General features: G+C 35.5%; 1 protein-coding gene across 1 annotated transcript in view; it reads left to right on the forward strand.

Annotated features, from left to right (window-relative positions):
* The window catches only part of EDTP (Egg-derived tyrosine phosphatase), a 451026-nt gene that overhangs the window by 203695 nt on the left and 230068 nt on the right, over positions 1-17263 (forward strand). The window contains exon 8 of the mRNA XM_090399919.1: positions 7319-7435. Within this exon, the coding sequence (XP_090256045.1) occupies positions 7319-7435 (117 nt within the window). The remainder of the gene's footprint in view (positions 1-7318; positions 7436-17263) is intronic.

Below are 17263 nucleotides of genomic sequence, written 5' to 3' on the forward strand. Positions count from 1 at the left end.
AGCATATCAAACGTTCCTGGCAAATAAGTCGGCTTTTAAAGGATACAGAGACAAATGTAAGTAAGCTAAACACTGTGTAAAACTAGCTAAACAAAAGTCATGGGAGGACTTTTGGCAAGAACATAGGAAATAAATATCAAGAAGGTGATAAGATATTCTCTGAGGGTGTTGAAGAACCTTAGAAATGGAGGAAAGAGTGCTGTAAAAGGAGTTTGAGATGATAAAGGTGACATGACAACGGAAGAAAAAGATATCCTTGAAGTATGGAGTAATTACTTCGAAAAATTGCTAAATGAAAGCAGCGATAGGACAGTGGTAGAAAAATGCTCAACAGGCATGCAGTCAGGAATACATATCCATACTTGAAATAGAAAAAGCCATCTAAGGCTTGAAATGTGGAAAGGCAGCAGGAGTAGATGATATTCGACCAGAAATGCTGAAGTATGGTGGTATAAAAGTCTTACAGTGGCTGCACTGCATAGTTCAGAAAGCCTGGACAGAGGGATGAATTCCTGATGATTGGAGTAGAGCTCTGATAGTACCCATATATAAAAAGGGAAATAAAACTGAATGTGAGAATTAGAGCTATTTCCCTACTGAGTGTTCCTGGCAAGATCTATGCAAGTATACTTGAGAAACGGTTGAGAAGAATTGTGGAAGAAAAGCTTGAAGAACAAGCTGGATTGTGGCCAAATAGAGGCTGTCAGGATCAGATCTTCACTTTATGACAAATAGCTGAGAAAGCATGGGAATATAACAACAAAGATCTGTATTTAAGTTTTGTCAATCTGGAAAGAGGCATATGACAATGTGCCAAGAGAGAAGCTATTCAATACGGTACAGTTATATCGTGTCAATATCAAGCAATACGTAGTTTTTATTTGAGTTGTAAGTCAGCAGTTAGAATTGAAGGAAGTACAGGAAGATGGTTTAATGTTAAATCTGGTGTGAGACAAGGATGTACATATTCCCTTCTGTTATTCATTATCTATATGGATCACATTATGAAAGACAGTGGTATTAAACATATCAGAATTGGAGATGTTAATGTGAGCTTTTTGCTTTATGCAGATGATGTTATACTTCTAAATAAATCTGCTACAAGTTTGCTAGATTCCCTGACTAAATTGAATAACTGTTGTAATAGATATGGTATGAAGGTCAGTATTAAAAAGCCGAAGACAATGAAAATAGGTAGAATTGTTGAAAATGTGAACGGGGAACCTGTGGAACAAGTGAAACATTTCAGCTACTTAGGCACGATTTTTAGTGAAGATGGTAAATTAAAGATGGAAATAGGCAACAGAATCAACAAAGCTGGTATGGTAGGAAGTCAATTGAATAAATTCATATGGAATAAGAGAGAAATTAGTTGGAACACTAAATTAGCTGTATACAAGACAGTGTTTAAACCAGTTTTAACTTATGAATCTGAGAGCTGGGTTCAGAAGTAAAACACTTGACCAAAGACTAGAGACTGCAGATATGAGAGTCCTGAGAAAGAATAGAGGCATGAACAGATGGCATCAATGGCAATGTCATATTAAAAATGAGGATATTAGGTAAGAACTTGCCATTGTCAGCATCCAGGAATGCGTTAGCAGAGCTAATCTCAGGTGGTATGGTCACTTAAATAGAATGGGAGAGGAAAGATTAGCAAAACAAGTGCTCTCTGTCAGGTTGGCAGGAAAACGACCCAGAGGAAGACCAAGATATAGGTGGATTGATACGGTACAAAGTGCCTTAGATGATAGAAATATAAGATCTGATTATGTTGGAGTCTTGACAAGTAACAGACTGATTGGGAGGAAAATTGTAGATAGGAAGTTAGTAATGATGTAAATTTTTCATGTAGTACTATCATATCCTGTACACCCCTTGAGGGTACATGTCAGGAATTTGATGTTTCTTTATTCTCATGTCTTATGTTGAGTACCTTGAACCTTAACAGTCTGGACTTGCAGAGCATACCATCAACGCTAGACATAGAGTTCATTGAAACAAGACGAGAGTCCTTCACAAAAGTCGGTCCTAATGGAACGCCTTTATAAAGAAATAAAGATTAATACTTTTTAAATCAGCTAATCTTTCCTGACTTTTTTTTTTTAAATGTGTATGTGTATATATTATTTTATTTAATTTAATTTTATTATTTTTTAAGTAGTTAGGAAATTTAATGACCTTTTTTAGTTATCTTACACTAGCTATTTAAGTGGTGCCTTTTTGGAATTGTCAGTTAAAGCTTTATCAGCTTTGTACTGAAGATGCCTGATACCCAGATGAAAATTATACTAATAAATTATATTTTGTGAGTTAATTCCAGTATTATAATTTAAATATGCCTACACACAGTAATTCCTTATTGAAAGACTAATTTCATTACCTGGTTTGTGATTGCTACCTTGCTTGAAAAATTTGTTTGGCCTACAGGAAAATTCTGCTAACCCTTAGCCCATCCACTGTATTAATGTTCTGTATGTTTGCAACCTTTTGCAGGTGTCATTCACTTAAGGTAGTCCCCTTTTAGTTTATTTCTATTACCACTTGGTTTTGATTTTTTAACTCTAAATTTAATTACCAGCTTGATTGGGCAGGCAGTTAACCTATCCACTTTCTAAATGACAGGCTGTAGGTTTGAATCCCACTGGGGCATTGATGTTTGTGATTGTTTTTAAATGGTAGATGAATTGTATTGCCTGAGAGGCCTGAAGTAGCTTGAAAAATTCCACTTTTGGTCTAGAACAGACTTTCTAGAGTGTGTGTAAAAAAAAATAATGATTAAAAAAAAATCTTTGCACTATTTACAGTGCTAATGTGTAGTATAGATTTATAACCTTTCATGAGTGGGATAAAAACACACAAACTAAAGCTGCCTCCTTAATGGACTCTGCAGCCTACTGTACATTTCTTTCTTTAGTGCTTCTTTTTTTCATACCTTGTTTCAGTTTTTCATCTCATAAGCAGAGAAATCATAAAATTACCTTTATGATTTCTATACATGTTTGGTTTTAAGTTTATTATCTAGTTGTAATTTGACTAATCTTTTGACCAGATCATTCTTCGTGGTAGGTTATTTATCTGCAACAAATTACTTATCAAAGTTAGATTGTTAAATAATTTTAACATATGATCCTTTCTTTGGAAATGTAGTAATCTTAAGTCTGGAATTCAAACCTTGTACTTTGAAATTTGTTCAGTTTTTATACATGTTTCAATAAACATTCATCTTGTTATTTTTATGGTGTACTCCATGAAGTCAGGACTCATCATGGGAGATCCACATCCATTAACACAATACCTATCATACATCTCCTTAAACCTATTCACTGTTGGGGGGGGGGTGCTCACAACCACTTCTAGCAATTCAATCCAATCATTTACCACTCTCCAAGTAAAAAAAAAATCTAGTCTGCACATTCTTACTAACACACACTCTTAGACCACTTCCAATGTGACCCCTTGTTTTTTTTTTCCCCTTACTCTCCATGTATTGAAAAATTTCTTCTGTCAATCTTATAGAATCCCTTTAGTAACTTAAGTGTCTATCCTATCTCCACTCTCAACTACTCGTAAACTCTGCAACCTACACACCCTCAATCTGTCCTCATAGGGAACATTCTGCAAACTTGTCTCCAACTTGGTCACTCTGAATTCTCTCCACTTTTCGATCCCCAAGAAATGCAGGTGAACAAATCTGTTTGGCCAACATGGGACCAAATCATAGCCTTATAAAGAGGGATAATAACCTCCCTATCTCTACTTGCCAATGTCTTCAGCATCCAAGTAATCCTCTGAGCTATTTTGTGAAATCTTGCAATATGTCCTCTGAATTTCAATATCCACCATCATCCCCAGATCCTTTCGTATCAATATGATACCGAATGTGTATTCTTTTCATCCTAATATAATTGCATTACCTTGCATTTTACAACGTTGAATTGACAACTATTGTCCTTTGCCTACACTACTGGGAAGGACAATAATTATTGTCTCTAGTTCTGCATCATCAGCACACAACTGAATATCCTTTTTCAATCTTCTGCTATATCATTAATGTACAAATTAGGATAGTGGCTCCTGTATAGAGACCTGGGTCACTCCACTAGTCATCCTCATTTGCTTTAATTCCACTCCACCAATTACCCTCTGATGTCTATTAGCTTCCCCCTGTCCATGATCCTAGCCTCATATCCATTCTTATATACTCCAGCTTTTGTAATAGTTTTCTGTGGTATTCTATCAAATGCCTTTTGCAAAGTCCAGCAGTATCAACGTGTATCCATTTCCTTTATCCAGTTCTGATGTGAATAAATTACTGAGGCAGGACCTACTTCTTACAAAGCCATGCTGCCCCTATAGAATATCATATTCCTATCCACCCATTCCTGAATTTTACTTTTAACCAACTTTCTCAATACTTTAACCACCACCACTCCAGAGATATAATTGGGCTGTAATTTGCTACTCTCGGAGCCACTTTTATGTAATGAAACTATCTTATACTCTTTCCACTCCCTTGAAACCTTGCCAAAGCTAAGACTTAGATTAAACAACTTCCTCAGAGGCACTGCCAGTTCACTAGCATGTTCCCATAGCACACGAGCTGACATACTGACCAGACCCAATGCTGTATTCACATTGGTATTTTTTAATATACTGAATACTTCCAGTTCATCTGCCTCAATGTTCACATCAGTCTGTTGCCTCAGTAACTGCAAAGTCACCACCTGAATGATATATATTCTTTTCAAAGTGATCACTTAGTAACTGAACTATTTTATCTGCTTCTGTCACCTTCCTACCATCATATGGAAAGATATCATATTAGTTATTTTTCCATGATCATTCTTTCTCTTACTTGCTACATAGTGAAAACTTTTTGATTTACTTTAACCTGCTTAACTAATTTTCTCTTAATCTGATTTTTATCTTTCCTTACCATACTAGGTATCTTTCTTGCTGGTGCTTTATAATGTTCATGGGTATGCTGTGATCACTTTGTTTATATTCCTTCCACAGTGCGTCCTTTTTTTGCATCTCCTGGTTTATATTCCTAGTCATCCACTTAGTTTATCTTCCTGATCCTGGGTATGCACTCTGATATTGCTTTGATCAAACAATCCTTGAATGCTTCTCATGCACTAATAACAATATGCCTCTTAAGTTTGTCATAATCGTTAGCTTTATAGTTTCATATAAACCCTTTCTTATAGATCTGATGGAAATGTTTCATTTGAGGCTGTCTTTCTTGACTGAAATTTCCACATGTTGAGCAACCTCCCAGGACAAGACTGCATAGTCACTTTCCCCGATCGGAGGTAGAGTTGCTACCGTAGTTATAGATTTTCTGATGCTGCTATCAGATCAAGTGCTCTCAAACCCCAGATCCTCATCATCACATGCTGTTTCAGGTAATTATCCTTTAGTAGCTGTATGAATTCCATTTTGTCACAAGCCCATTCCTCCTTCCATTCTATATCACCATAGTTGAGGTCTCCCATGATAATTGCTCAGCCTGCACTCATTGTGTTAATCTGCTGATGGATGTCTTCAACATCTTCTGGACCCTCCAAGTCTATAGAAGCAACCAACAATATGTTGTCCTGTTGGCCTCTCTCACACTAGACAGCCTCAATTGAACCATTCCAATCAGATCTACAGTCTTTCTTAATTTCTATTTTTGTTGAAGTGCTTTAACTATCATTAATAATACCCTTCCTCTCCTGCCTATTTCTTCTCTTTCTCTGAAAATACAATATCTGTTACTTTCTATCCCTGTGACTACATCATTATCTGACAACCAAGTCTTGCTTACGCCACACGTTTGGCCAAGTTGAGCTGATCAATGCTCAAAACTCCTCTCCTTTATTTCTGATACTTCAGGCATTTGTGTACATGCAGTTCAACATTCCCTTGGGTCCACAGTTATTTTTACGTAAGGTCATTAGTAGCCCATTCCGTTTTGAAACCTGGGAAACTGCACTCAGCTCTTCACAATCATTCCTGTACTCATCTATCCCAGGGGTTGCTCTCTCTGTGGTCATTCCTGCACCTGTGCTCATTTGTCTAGGGGTGCTAGTCACATGCTTGATTGCTTCCCCCTAATATCTCTAGTTTATCATTGAACAACACTTTCTCCAAGCACTAATTCCAAAATCATTTAACTGCAGTCCATCAGGCAGGTACAGGTCCTTACATCCATCACATTCACTCCACACATCTATAAACTGCATGCCATTCTTCCTTCACAATCTTCTCATTGGCAATCATGTCCTTCTCAATTCTGTCCTTTCTTACTGTCCTTTGGTAAGAAAGGACAGAATTACTATCTTTACTTTCTTACTCTTCATTTTTGCTTCTTCTAACAACTTTTTTTTATACCTTCTCTCATTGCATATTTCTCAGCTTTCAAATCATTTGTGCCTCCAAAAACAAATCGTTTGCTTCTTTCTTCTGCAAAACTTCACTAACATTCAATCTTTGCACCTGAAAAAGATGCTTTCATCACTTTCTCATTAAATATACCTCTTTTCATCGAATCCCTATACAATACTATCTCTTTTCTCCCAATTTTTTTTTTTTTCCCCCATTTACTCTTTTTTTCATTCTCTGTCCTTGTATTACACACCAATCATTTCTCCAGTTGGGTGAGCTCATGTTTTGTGCTGTGAAGTAGTTCCATGTAAGCATGCAATTTTTTTTGCATTTCTCAGTTGTATTTCGTGCACTGTCATTTGCTGCTTCTGCTACATTCTCCACAACACTTCCATAATCCTGCCTTATATTCATATCAGTCACGTCATTCTTTTGCTCTGGACATGACTTGCATATTTTATGCTTGCTTAAGAAACATTTCCAACAGATATTTTCTCCATTCTTGCTCCCATACCACAAACCATTCACTCTTGGCAACAAATACATTACATACGTGCTACATGGCACTAAATTCCACACATTGAAATCAGTCAACATCGATGTCATTTTTCTATTATGCATAGGTGCCGTAACGAAGAACATTTTTGAAAGAATATCGCATAATAATAATAAAGACTATACCACCAATTTTATTTAACAGTGTCGCCAATATCTACTATAAAATACTGATCTAAAAATATTACATAAATTTATATATTTTTATTTTTGTATTCTAGACAGTTAAATATTATTACAGATGGGAAAGTGCTTGAAATCACAAGACTGCACGTTCTTCAATAGTAACATTGTAAAATCTTCCATATAGAATTTATATATTCTATATGGAAAAACTATAATATAGTTTTTATAGAATATATTTGAATTTTTGCTTTTTTACTTTTAGTGACTGGCAGCTTTTCTCTAAAGTCAGAAGTCAAGATATTAGATTACTAAAAATGTTTTCTGTGGGCTACATCTGTGATTTGATGGTGGAGAAAAAGAAGGTGAAATTTGGAGTGAAGTAAGTTCTCTGAATGCATTTGCATATGGTCTTCATAGTAAAATTTTTAAATATTACTGTATTCAAGAATTGACTATAATAGTTTTTTTTACTAATAGAAATTTAAGTTTTTCATAAAACAAATAAAAAAAATATATTTCACCAAACAGTAACCAAGTACATATAAAAGAGTACATATTTTTTTCCAAAAATATGTACTCTTTTCATCAGCACCCAGAGTGTATTGATTACATTATCAGTTCTCTTTCTTCTCATACTACAGACTTCATTCGACTCCCATATTATGGATAAGGCAAATGTGGACAAACCTAGTTTCAAATGACAGATTCAAAAGTTGCAGATTATTATGAGTAGTGACCCCTTTCCTTAATACATAGCAGCATACATGTTTGAAGGGTCTGTTTTGTATTATGGTATATAGGACAGTAGATGTAAGATCAACAGCCTGTTATATACTTAGTAGCTTAGTTGTGAAGATACTTCATGCACAAACTTTGTCTGCCTGTGCTTGGATAAAGGATTAAATGAGAATATAATTTTCAAGTATAATTTAAATGGTATTCTGTATTGGCTTAAACCAGAAACAAGCATGATGGTACAACAGGATGAAATTTCATGCTGGCTGTGGCATTTCCTGTTTAAATCCCATGTTTTTGTCAGGAATGAGGGAAGACAGTGAAAAGTTAACTACTGGAACAACTTCAATATCATCAGAATTGAAGATGCACCAACAGAAAATAAGTCAACACAGATGAAATCTTACTAAACAATAAGATGTTATATTTGGACAATAGCAATCAGAGAAGAGTAATGATAACATTCAACACCAAGCATGAAAATTAACTAATTGATTGCCAAACAATTTCAAATAAGTCATCGATTTCCTGATATGTACCCCCTCCCCCTCCCCCAAGGAGTGTTTAGGTTACTATGACAGCACTACATGATTAAGTTTACATTATTATTAATCTCTTATGAAGTTTCCTCCAAATCAGTCAGTGGCTCCACCTCTATACCCAAGTGTCGTTTCTTTAAATCTGATACCCTCTGATTTTCAGAGTGTCAGCAGGCCTCAGGTGAGTTTCATTGATTAGCAATATATCACAATATAACTTGTGAGCACTCCAATATTGTCATATCTAACATTTTGTGCTTCTAAGGCACTTCTGACTGAATCACTCCACCAGACCTGTCTTCCTCTGGGTCTCTTTCCTGCCATCTTGGTATCAAACATCTGTTTTGCTAACCTTTCCTCTCTTTCTATTTAAGTAACCATACCATTTAAGATTAGCCCTCCTCACACATTCTTGAATGCAAACAAATGCCAAGTTCCTCCTTAATAATGTGTTCAGACATGTAATAAACACTTAATCTTTGATCAAGTGTTTATTTCTAACTCAACTCTCAGATCCATAACTTAAAACTGGTTTCAACACTGTCTTGTATACTTCTAATTTGGTGTTTAGGCTATTTTCTTTCTTATTCCATATAAATTTATTCAGCTGGCTACCCACAATGCCAGCTTTTCTTATTCTGTTTATTTCCAGATTTAACTTGCACTAAAATTTAATCTTCACTAAAAACTGTGCCTAAATAGCTGAAATATTTTACTTGTTCTATAGGAATTGCCATTCAGGATGTAGCTGTTTACTATGCTTCTATTTTCATTGTTTTGGTCTTTTTAGTGCTGATTTTCATGCCAAATTTGTTACAGCTATTATTCAATTTAGCAATATTTAGTTAGTGAATCCTGGAAACTTGTACTAGATGTGTTTAGGAGTACATCTCCAATCTAACATCCAGCTTGATGCTACTTTCTTTCATAATGTGATCCATATAGATGATGAATAAGAGTGGAGATAATGTGCATCCTTGTCTCGCCTCTGATTTTACACATCTTCCTGTATTTCCTTTCATTCAAACTATTGACTTGACAAGTTAAATATTGACTATGTGTGGGCTCTGTATAATGTTCCATTCATCCTATACAATTGAAGTGATTTGAAAAGCTTTTCTCTGGGCATCTAATATGCCTTTTCAGATCTACAAAAACTTAAGTACAGATCTTTGTCATATTCCCACAATTTCTTAACTATTTGTCTTAAATAAAAATCTGATCTTGACCACCTCTATTTTACCTGAACACGTCTTGTTAAAGTTTCTCTTCCACAATCTTACTAGACCTCTTTTGAAGTATGCTTGCATAAATCTTACCTGGAATACTTAGTAGAGAAATTTATCTATAATCTCGCATGCAGCTTTATTCCTTTTTTTTATACAGTAGATGGGTTACTATGAGAGCTCAGTATGGATATATATTTTCCATACTCTTACCAGTCTTTCCATGACTTTTGTTCATCTATCTTTTACACATAATTTGGCTCTTGCAGTTTTCTCTGTATTCTTTTAGGGCATCTGCTGACTTATTTAATTAAGAACTTTTGGTATGCTTTCTTCTTTTCCAGAAACTGCTTTAACTTCTTGTGTCCACCATGGTACTGTTATTTTTTTATCCTTGGAAACAACTTTACCACAAAGCTCTCTATCTGAATCAATGTGTTCTTTAGAGTTTTCCACTTAGACTCCAAGGTTGGTTCTTGTTTTCAATTTGTTTAATTTTTTCTTCAGTAATGTTTGTATAGTCGAGTCTACAATTTACCTGTAAAAGCTGCTTACCCTTATATAATGTAAAACTTTCTTACATACTGTTCTTTTCAATGTGATATCCATTTTTATCCTGCTTAGTACTAAGTAATGGTCATTTTCAATTTCGAATCAAATGTATACTCTTGTATCCTGAACCAGCATGTTATCACTATCAACAGTGACTTGATCAATGAGGCTTTCTTATTTCTTGTCTTCTCTTCATATGAACTTGTGCACATCTTTGTTGAAACATGGCGGTAGTAATGACTAGTCCATGTCCTGTATAGAAGTCCAGTAAATACTTACCATTATTATTAGCTTTACCCTTTTCTCTAAATTTTCCCAAATGTTTCTATATGCCTTGTTGGTGGGATTCATTTCTTATTGTGCTGTTCAGATCTTCTCCAACAAGGACCATTTTTTCCATTTTCTTAATATCAGCTGCCTGTTCTAATAAGTTAAAATTCTTAAGTTTCTTCTTTAGAAGAACTTTCTGTGGGACCATAGGCACAAATAAGTTTCATTGTCAATTTCCCCATTTTGAAGTTTGCCCACACAGTTAATTTAAACTGCCTTCCAATCAAGAAATTTATCTTCGTTCGATGTGGAATGCTATTGTTACTACTTCCTTTCCTTGACCATTATTGCCTGAAAATAGCATCCTATGCTTACTATTTAATAAGCTCTTACCCGTTTTTGTTTCAGTAATGCCAATTATGTCCACTTAGTACTTTTCCAATTCTTCTGCAAGTTTGATTTCCTTTCCATTAATACTCAAAGGTATGCAAGCTAATTTCAAAATGGGGGAATTGTATGATGAAAATTATTTGTGCCTGTGGTCTCATAGAAGGTTCTTCGAAGGAAGAAGTAAAGGATTTTTTTGAGTCATTAGAGAAGCCATATGGCATGCAAAAGTTGGTTCTTGTTAGAGGTCTAAACAGAAATGTTTGGTAAAATTTGGACAAAAGGAATTAAGCTGATAACTAAATGTCTGCTGGATTTCACTAATACCACGTTTGAACATAAAAACTGTGCACAAATTCACCTGGGGAGAAGATGAAAAAAAAAAAAGTTTGCTGTTATATCTTCAGACTGATTCAAGACACAAGAATATATGGGGATTTGAGTTTTCAGCAGGATAAAAGTGAATATCATGTTGAAAATAAAAATATATAAAAGATTTAAAGGCATTAGAGATAAATTACAGACTGTTATACAAATGTTGTTAAAAAAAGAAAAAAGGGGGGGGGTTTGAAAATGAGAATCAAACTTTGAAGTTTGTAGCAAACTGAAGAAATCATTAATTTAGGAAGGTATAGGGTGAAGTAGTTTACACTGATAGAAAAATCAGAATTCCATTATGGCAGTTCTGGAAAAGAAAATGTTATCAGATAAGTCAGCAGATGCCCTAAGAGAATACTGAGAAAAATGGAGTTAAGTTGTGTGCAAAGTAGGTAAACAAAAATCATGAGAAGACTGGTAAGAATAAGAATGTAGAAGATAAATATCAGGAATGTGACAAACACATTCTAGAACTTGGTTAAAAAAAACTTGAAATAAAGGTAAGTGTATAGTAAAAGGAATACAATAATATGTTGTGAAAACTAAAGATATATTCTATGTCTGGAGTAAGCACTTTATAAACCTGTTGAATGAAACAAGCAGTGACAGAATAGTGGTAGCAAATATTCATGGGGAATGCAAATCAGTAATACATATCAATGCTTGATATTGATAAAATGAAAAGGTAGGGAAAAAAGTCATATGCCGGAAATGCAGAAATATAGCTGGAGTAATTATATTTGACCAAAAATGCTCTGATTTATAGTTGACAAATTATATTTTTGTTTTAATCTTTACCCAAATATAAGCAAAGTTCTTGCATAAAGCCTTTTGGTTTCTCGTCAAAGCAATTGGTCGTAACTTCTTCCCAACACTATTCCCACCCCTATCATACCCAGATGGCTCTATTGCATCATCACCTACAGAAAAGGCCAACCTCCTGGAATCGCACTTTGCTTCCAATGCATGCATAATTGAAAATGGAAAATGTCCCACAACCATTCCAGATGCCCAACATACAATGCCCACTATACCCTTTTGCCAGGACACTACCCTGAAGGTACCCGTCTCTTAAACGACCACCAGTATGGATTCTTTTGCTGCCGATCAACAGGAGATCTGCTCACATGTCACCCATCTCTGAACAAATGCCATGGAGAAGTTTGGCAAATCTCAAGTGGTGTAGCACTTGATATCTCTATTGCATTTGACCGGGTCTGGCACAAGGTCTTACTAAGCAATCCACCAACATTTGGTCTATCTCAAGACCTCTGTAGTTGGATTGCCAGTTTTGTCTAGATGCACACTGTGTGGTAGTGGATGGTTCCTTATCCTCTCTCCATTCAACTAATGCTGGGGTTCCATAAGTTCTGTCTCTCATCAACCCTCTTCTTAATCAATGATCTACTTCAGTTGACCTCCAACTCAATACACAGTTTTGCAGATGACAGCACATTGCACTCCTCCTTTTCTTTTGATAACCCTTACTCCACACAACTCACCTCAACCTATAGAACATCAACTACCACTGCCCTCATTTCTGATCTCCAAGCCATCCTCCAATGGAGTTCAGATAACCTAGTCAATTTCAATGCTAATAAAACCCAGTACTCTCTTATTTCTCATAAAAAAAGAAGCATCTTCTCCCAGTATTATTTTTGACAACACCCAAATTTCCAGACAATCTGAGATTTCACTTCTTGGAATTACCCTGACATCAAGCCTCTCCTGGCATAAACACATAACAACCATTGCATCCTCAGCTTCTAAAAAAACTAGGTTTTCTCTTTCGCTCAAGATGTTACTTTACTCCTGAACAACTGTTAACCTTATACAAATCTCAAATCAGCCCAACCATTGAATACTGCTCTCACATATGGGGTTGGGGCTCCAATCAGACTTGTTAATCAGTCCCATCTCTTACCAGTTCACTTCTCCCCCCCCCCCCCCGCACTTATGCTCAGACGATTGGTCTTCGCACTGTGTGCATTCTACAAATATTTCCATGGAAAATTTTCATCTGAAATAGCATCAATAATTCCCCCACTTAGTACTAAGCTCGTTGGAACACATGCAGCTGCTGCTCAACATTCCTTCACAGTGCACCTTGAAACTCACAGAACAGTTTCTTCTCCTTCATCCTTGCAACTGCTGTATTATGGAACAGTCTTCCCCTGATGCATTTCTCAAGAATGCCATATACAGACCTTTCTAATCAAATGTGAATAAGTACCTTCTTCCCCAACCCATACACACTACTAATGTTTTATGGGTTGATCAACTAACTTCTCGTGTATGGACTCAATAATAAAATCTTGACAAGTCTGTTTGTATATAGAGGCCACCGACATCATTTGTTAAGGTGTTAAGTCATTGCATTGGAAAGAGAATCCACTAATTTGAATAAGGAAGCTATTTTCTCACTTTGAAGAATTTGATAAGCCCACATCTGAACTGTTGTGCTAAGATTCTAAAGACATGTAGTTGCCAGAGTAATCAAGATAACTGTCTGTAGTATTGTCTTTATGAGGACAAATTGAAGTGAATGTGAGAATTGTGCATATGAGGAGAGACTGAGAATAGATGAAGAGAGGAGACATAATTGAAACATGCAAGTTAGCAAGAGGATGCTACAGTATAGATATATTGTAACATCCTCTTGCAAGATCTTAATCATAAGCTGCAAAATCTTAGATTTTATAGCTTATGGAATGTGGAGGTAGAACTTGATCATTATGGAATTTGGCTAGGAATGTAATAAAGCAAATGTGTGGTCCAAGTCCTCATGGCTTTGATGTGGAATGAGCAAAGTTTGAGTGAATTTTCACAAAATCGGTTCAAGGAGAAATATAATAGGTATTTAAGTATTAGTATCTAAATGGGTCTTCAGTCCTTGGATTCTCTGGAAGAGCTTTCATAATTTTGATTTGATTTGATTTCATATTATAAAGTTTATACATAGTTCAGATTTTTTATAAAGTATTGCTTGATAAAGTTCTTTGAATAACTTATCAGAAACAATGGAAATAGCAACCGTCAAAAATTCAACCTCAGTATTATATTAATCCATAATCAGTTTGGGTGATAATACTGGGCAGTCATTTTATTGTTAAACTAATCTTTCATCCCAACTGCTTGAAGAAAATTTTTTAGTTAGCTTTTTTTATTTTATAACTTCATGGATAGGCTTATGTATTCATCACACATGTTAAATGATTTAAATGGTATTGATGCGAACATGGATTAACATAAAAATAACTATTTATTAACTTAAAAGCTAATATTTTGCTGGTATTATATCCAGCATCTTCAGAGCACACAAAGTCTGTTACAAATGCGAGACAACCAAAATCCGGTGTAACAGTGGGACTAATATAAGTAATTGCAGCGTGCAACACAAGACTAACTGTTGTCTACTGATAAACTTTGATTATCAAAATTATTTGAAATCATTTTTGTTGTAATTGGTTCGTTTTAATTAGTTAGGTGAAACAAACTTGTGTGTATTACCTAATACAAAAAATAGCTTTAGGTTTGGTTGTGATAATGTCACTATAAGAATGCAGATACAAAGTTTTATCTTTTTAAAAGATAATTGCATAACGATCATTATTGAACTCTTCATTATTTTTACCTTTCACCGTGATTGCAACCTTATCACTTGATCACACAGCCATATACAGTCTTGCCATATGTTACGAGCTGTTACGAGCCTGGTTCCATTAGTAGTGTTATCAATATTCACATGTTTATCAGTAGACAATTGTTTAGCTGTACAGGTAAACATGCAGTAGGGAGATTATGAGAACCATGTAGCTGTGTACAGCTACATGTTTCTCTTGACTTGCAAGAAACAACATTCCAGCATTGCCAGCCTGAAGGTGGATTTGGAGCAAGCAGTGGCAGCATTTTCCATTGGATGTTGTATGCACCCAGTGGCGTATTTAGGTATAGGCCCAGGCCTAGAGCGGCAAATTTTGAGGGACGGCGGAAATTTCCAGGCTCTCATTTTTTAATTATAACATGTTCCTTATATGCTGCATCTACTCACAAGTAGAGAAATATTTTTCTTTTCCTCATTGTAAGTTTAGTCTGCAATCATATTGGCATGTAATTGGATTCTACATAACTATACAGACCGAGACACGTGCACGGAAAGCTAATGTATTGTTGTCGGTAACTCGACACAAAGGCAATAGGGATTAGTGAATTTGATCCCTTTCTTGCTGAGCACATTGCCAAAAGCGGGGGTAAAAAGGAAAAGGTTAAGTTTCCTATCTTTCCTTTGCTATGCATGAGGAATTTATTAAAATAACGGGCAAGAAAGTAAACGGATTTATTGTGAAAGAACTTAAAATAGCTAAGTACTATTCCATAAGTGTTGACTCATCACTAGACTTGTCTCATGTTGATCAGCTGTCCTTCATTGTACAATATGTGAAAGAACATCGAACTCCTGTGGAGTGTTTCTTGTGTTTCATTCCTAACGTAAGGCACAAATCTGAAGAGTTACAAGAGGCGGTTTTGACTTCACAAAACTAGCTTGGAATTGATATAGCAAATTGCAGAGGGCAGGCATATGATAATGCTAATAACATGTCAGGAAAGTATATAGGACTGCAAGCAAGAATTCTTGAAATAAATTCATCGGCAGAATTCACACCATGCGCTGGACATTCTCTGTCTCAAATTGGTACTTGCGTTGCTGAATCCTGTCCATGCTCTTCTGCATTTTTTGGTATTCTTCAAAAACTGTATGCATTTTTCACATCTTCAACATATCGGCAGAGTGTGCTAAGAAAGCACCTGGAAACTTCTGCAAAAGTAATCAAACGTCCTTCGCCTACTCATTGGTCAGTTCATGACAATGCCTGTCGGAGCCTTCGTGAGGGATGGACGGAAATAATTTCCACTTTGTCCGAAATTGAAAATGACACCACCCAGAAGAAAGTTATGTGATGTGAAGCAAGTGGGATTCTATGGCAACTTCAGTCACTGGAGGTTAGGATCATGACTTGCCTATGGGCAGGTCATGAGGGGGCAGCACTTTCTGCAGGCCTAGGGATGAGAAATACCTAAATATGCCACTGTGTGCACCACAATCGATATGTAGCCTCACAGACTGCTTGTGTGAAGATAAAAAAAAAAAAAAAAAGGGGGCATTTTGAACAGAGTGCTGCTATATGCACATTATACATGTGACTTATATGTGCTAAAAGCTGTGAATGATTTGCTGATAGATTAAAGGTTTGTGCTCTTCAAGTTATAATAGTACTTATGGCTATATCTGGTACTTAATTACATTAATCTATCATATGGTTCTGCTAGTAAGTTTATACTACACTAGGAATGTTCCACCCTGTGGGAGGTTGGGAACATAGTTCAGTGTTATATTAGTAATATAACTGATTTAGTTATATTACTAAAAAGCAAAGAAACATGCTACAGTTTTAGCTGATTTGCCAATATGCAACCTTATTCAACATTATCTGTTAAAATCTCTTAAATAGCCTTGTCAAGCATTGGTAAACATTGCACCAATGTCTGTCTTGTACTTTTATATGTTCACCACCACTTTCTGATATAATCTGGGTGGGTGTATAAGATTATCATTAATCCTTACACTAATGTAAGTCTGCTCATCTTTACTACCTGCTTTGATTCACTTGATCACAGCGAGTTAATCTATCAACCATCTCGTCTACTAGGTATTACTGTTCACGAGGCTTGACTTCATGTTCATTCATGTTTTTAAACATACCAACATTGTTCCACTCTTTCTACCTGCATTTATACTAGTCACTAACACTTGAATATTTCTATATCTGAAAAAATACTCTTATGTAATGTCTGTAAGCCACTAAATTATCTTTTTTTTTCTCTTCTCCATTTTACTTTAAAATACAAAATGTATAGAAAAATTTGGTTTTGAATACAGGATTATTTTAAAATGGTAGTATAAATCTTATTACTTAGCTATAACATCTTGACCTGCCTTTACAATGGTTCTTTGTCCTCCAGGAGATTTGAATTTAGGTCTCTACAACTAAGGCTTATTATTATTACTGAAAGTACCACAGAGACAGGATATTTAACACTAGAAATTGTTCATTGATTTAT

Source organism: Typopeltis vanoorti, chromosome 1 (assembly GCF_054136105.1).
Source record: "Typopeltis vanoorti isolate ZY-2024b chromosome 1, IOZ_Tvanoo_1.0, whole genome shotgun sequence".
NCBI lineage: Eukaryota > Metazoa > Arthropoda > Arachnida > Uropygi > Thelyphonidae > Typopeltis > Typopeltis vanoorti.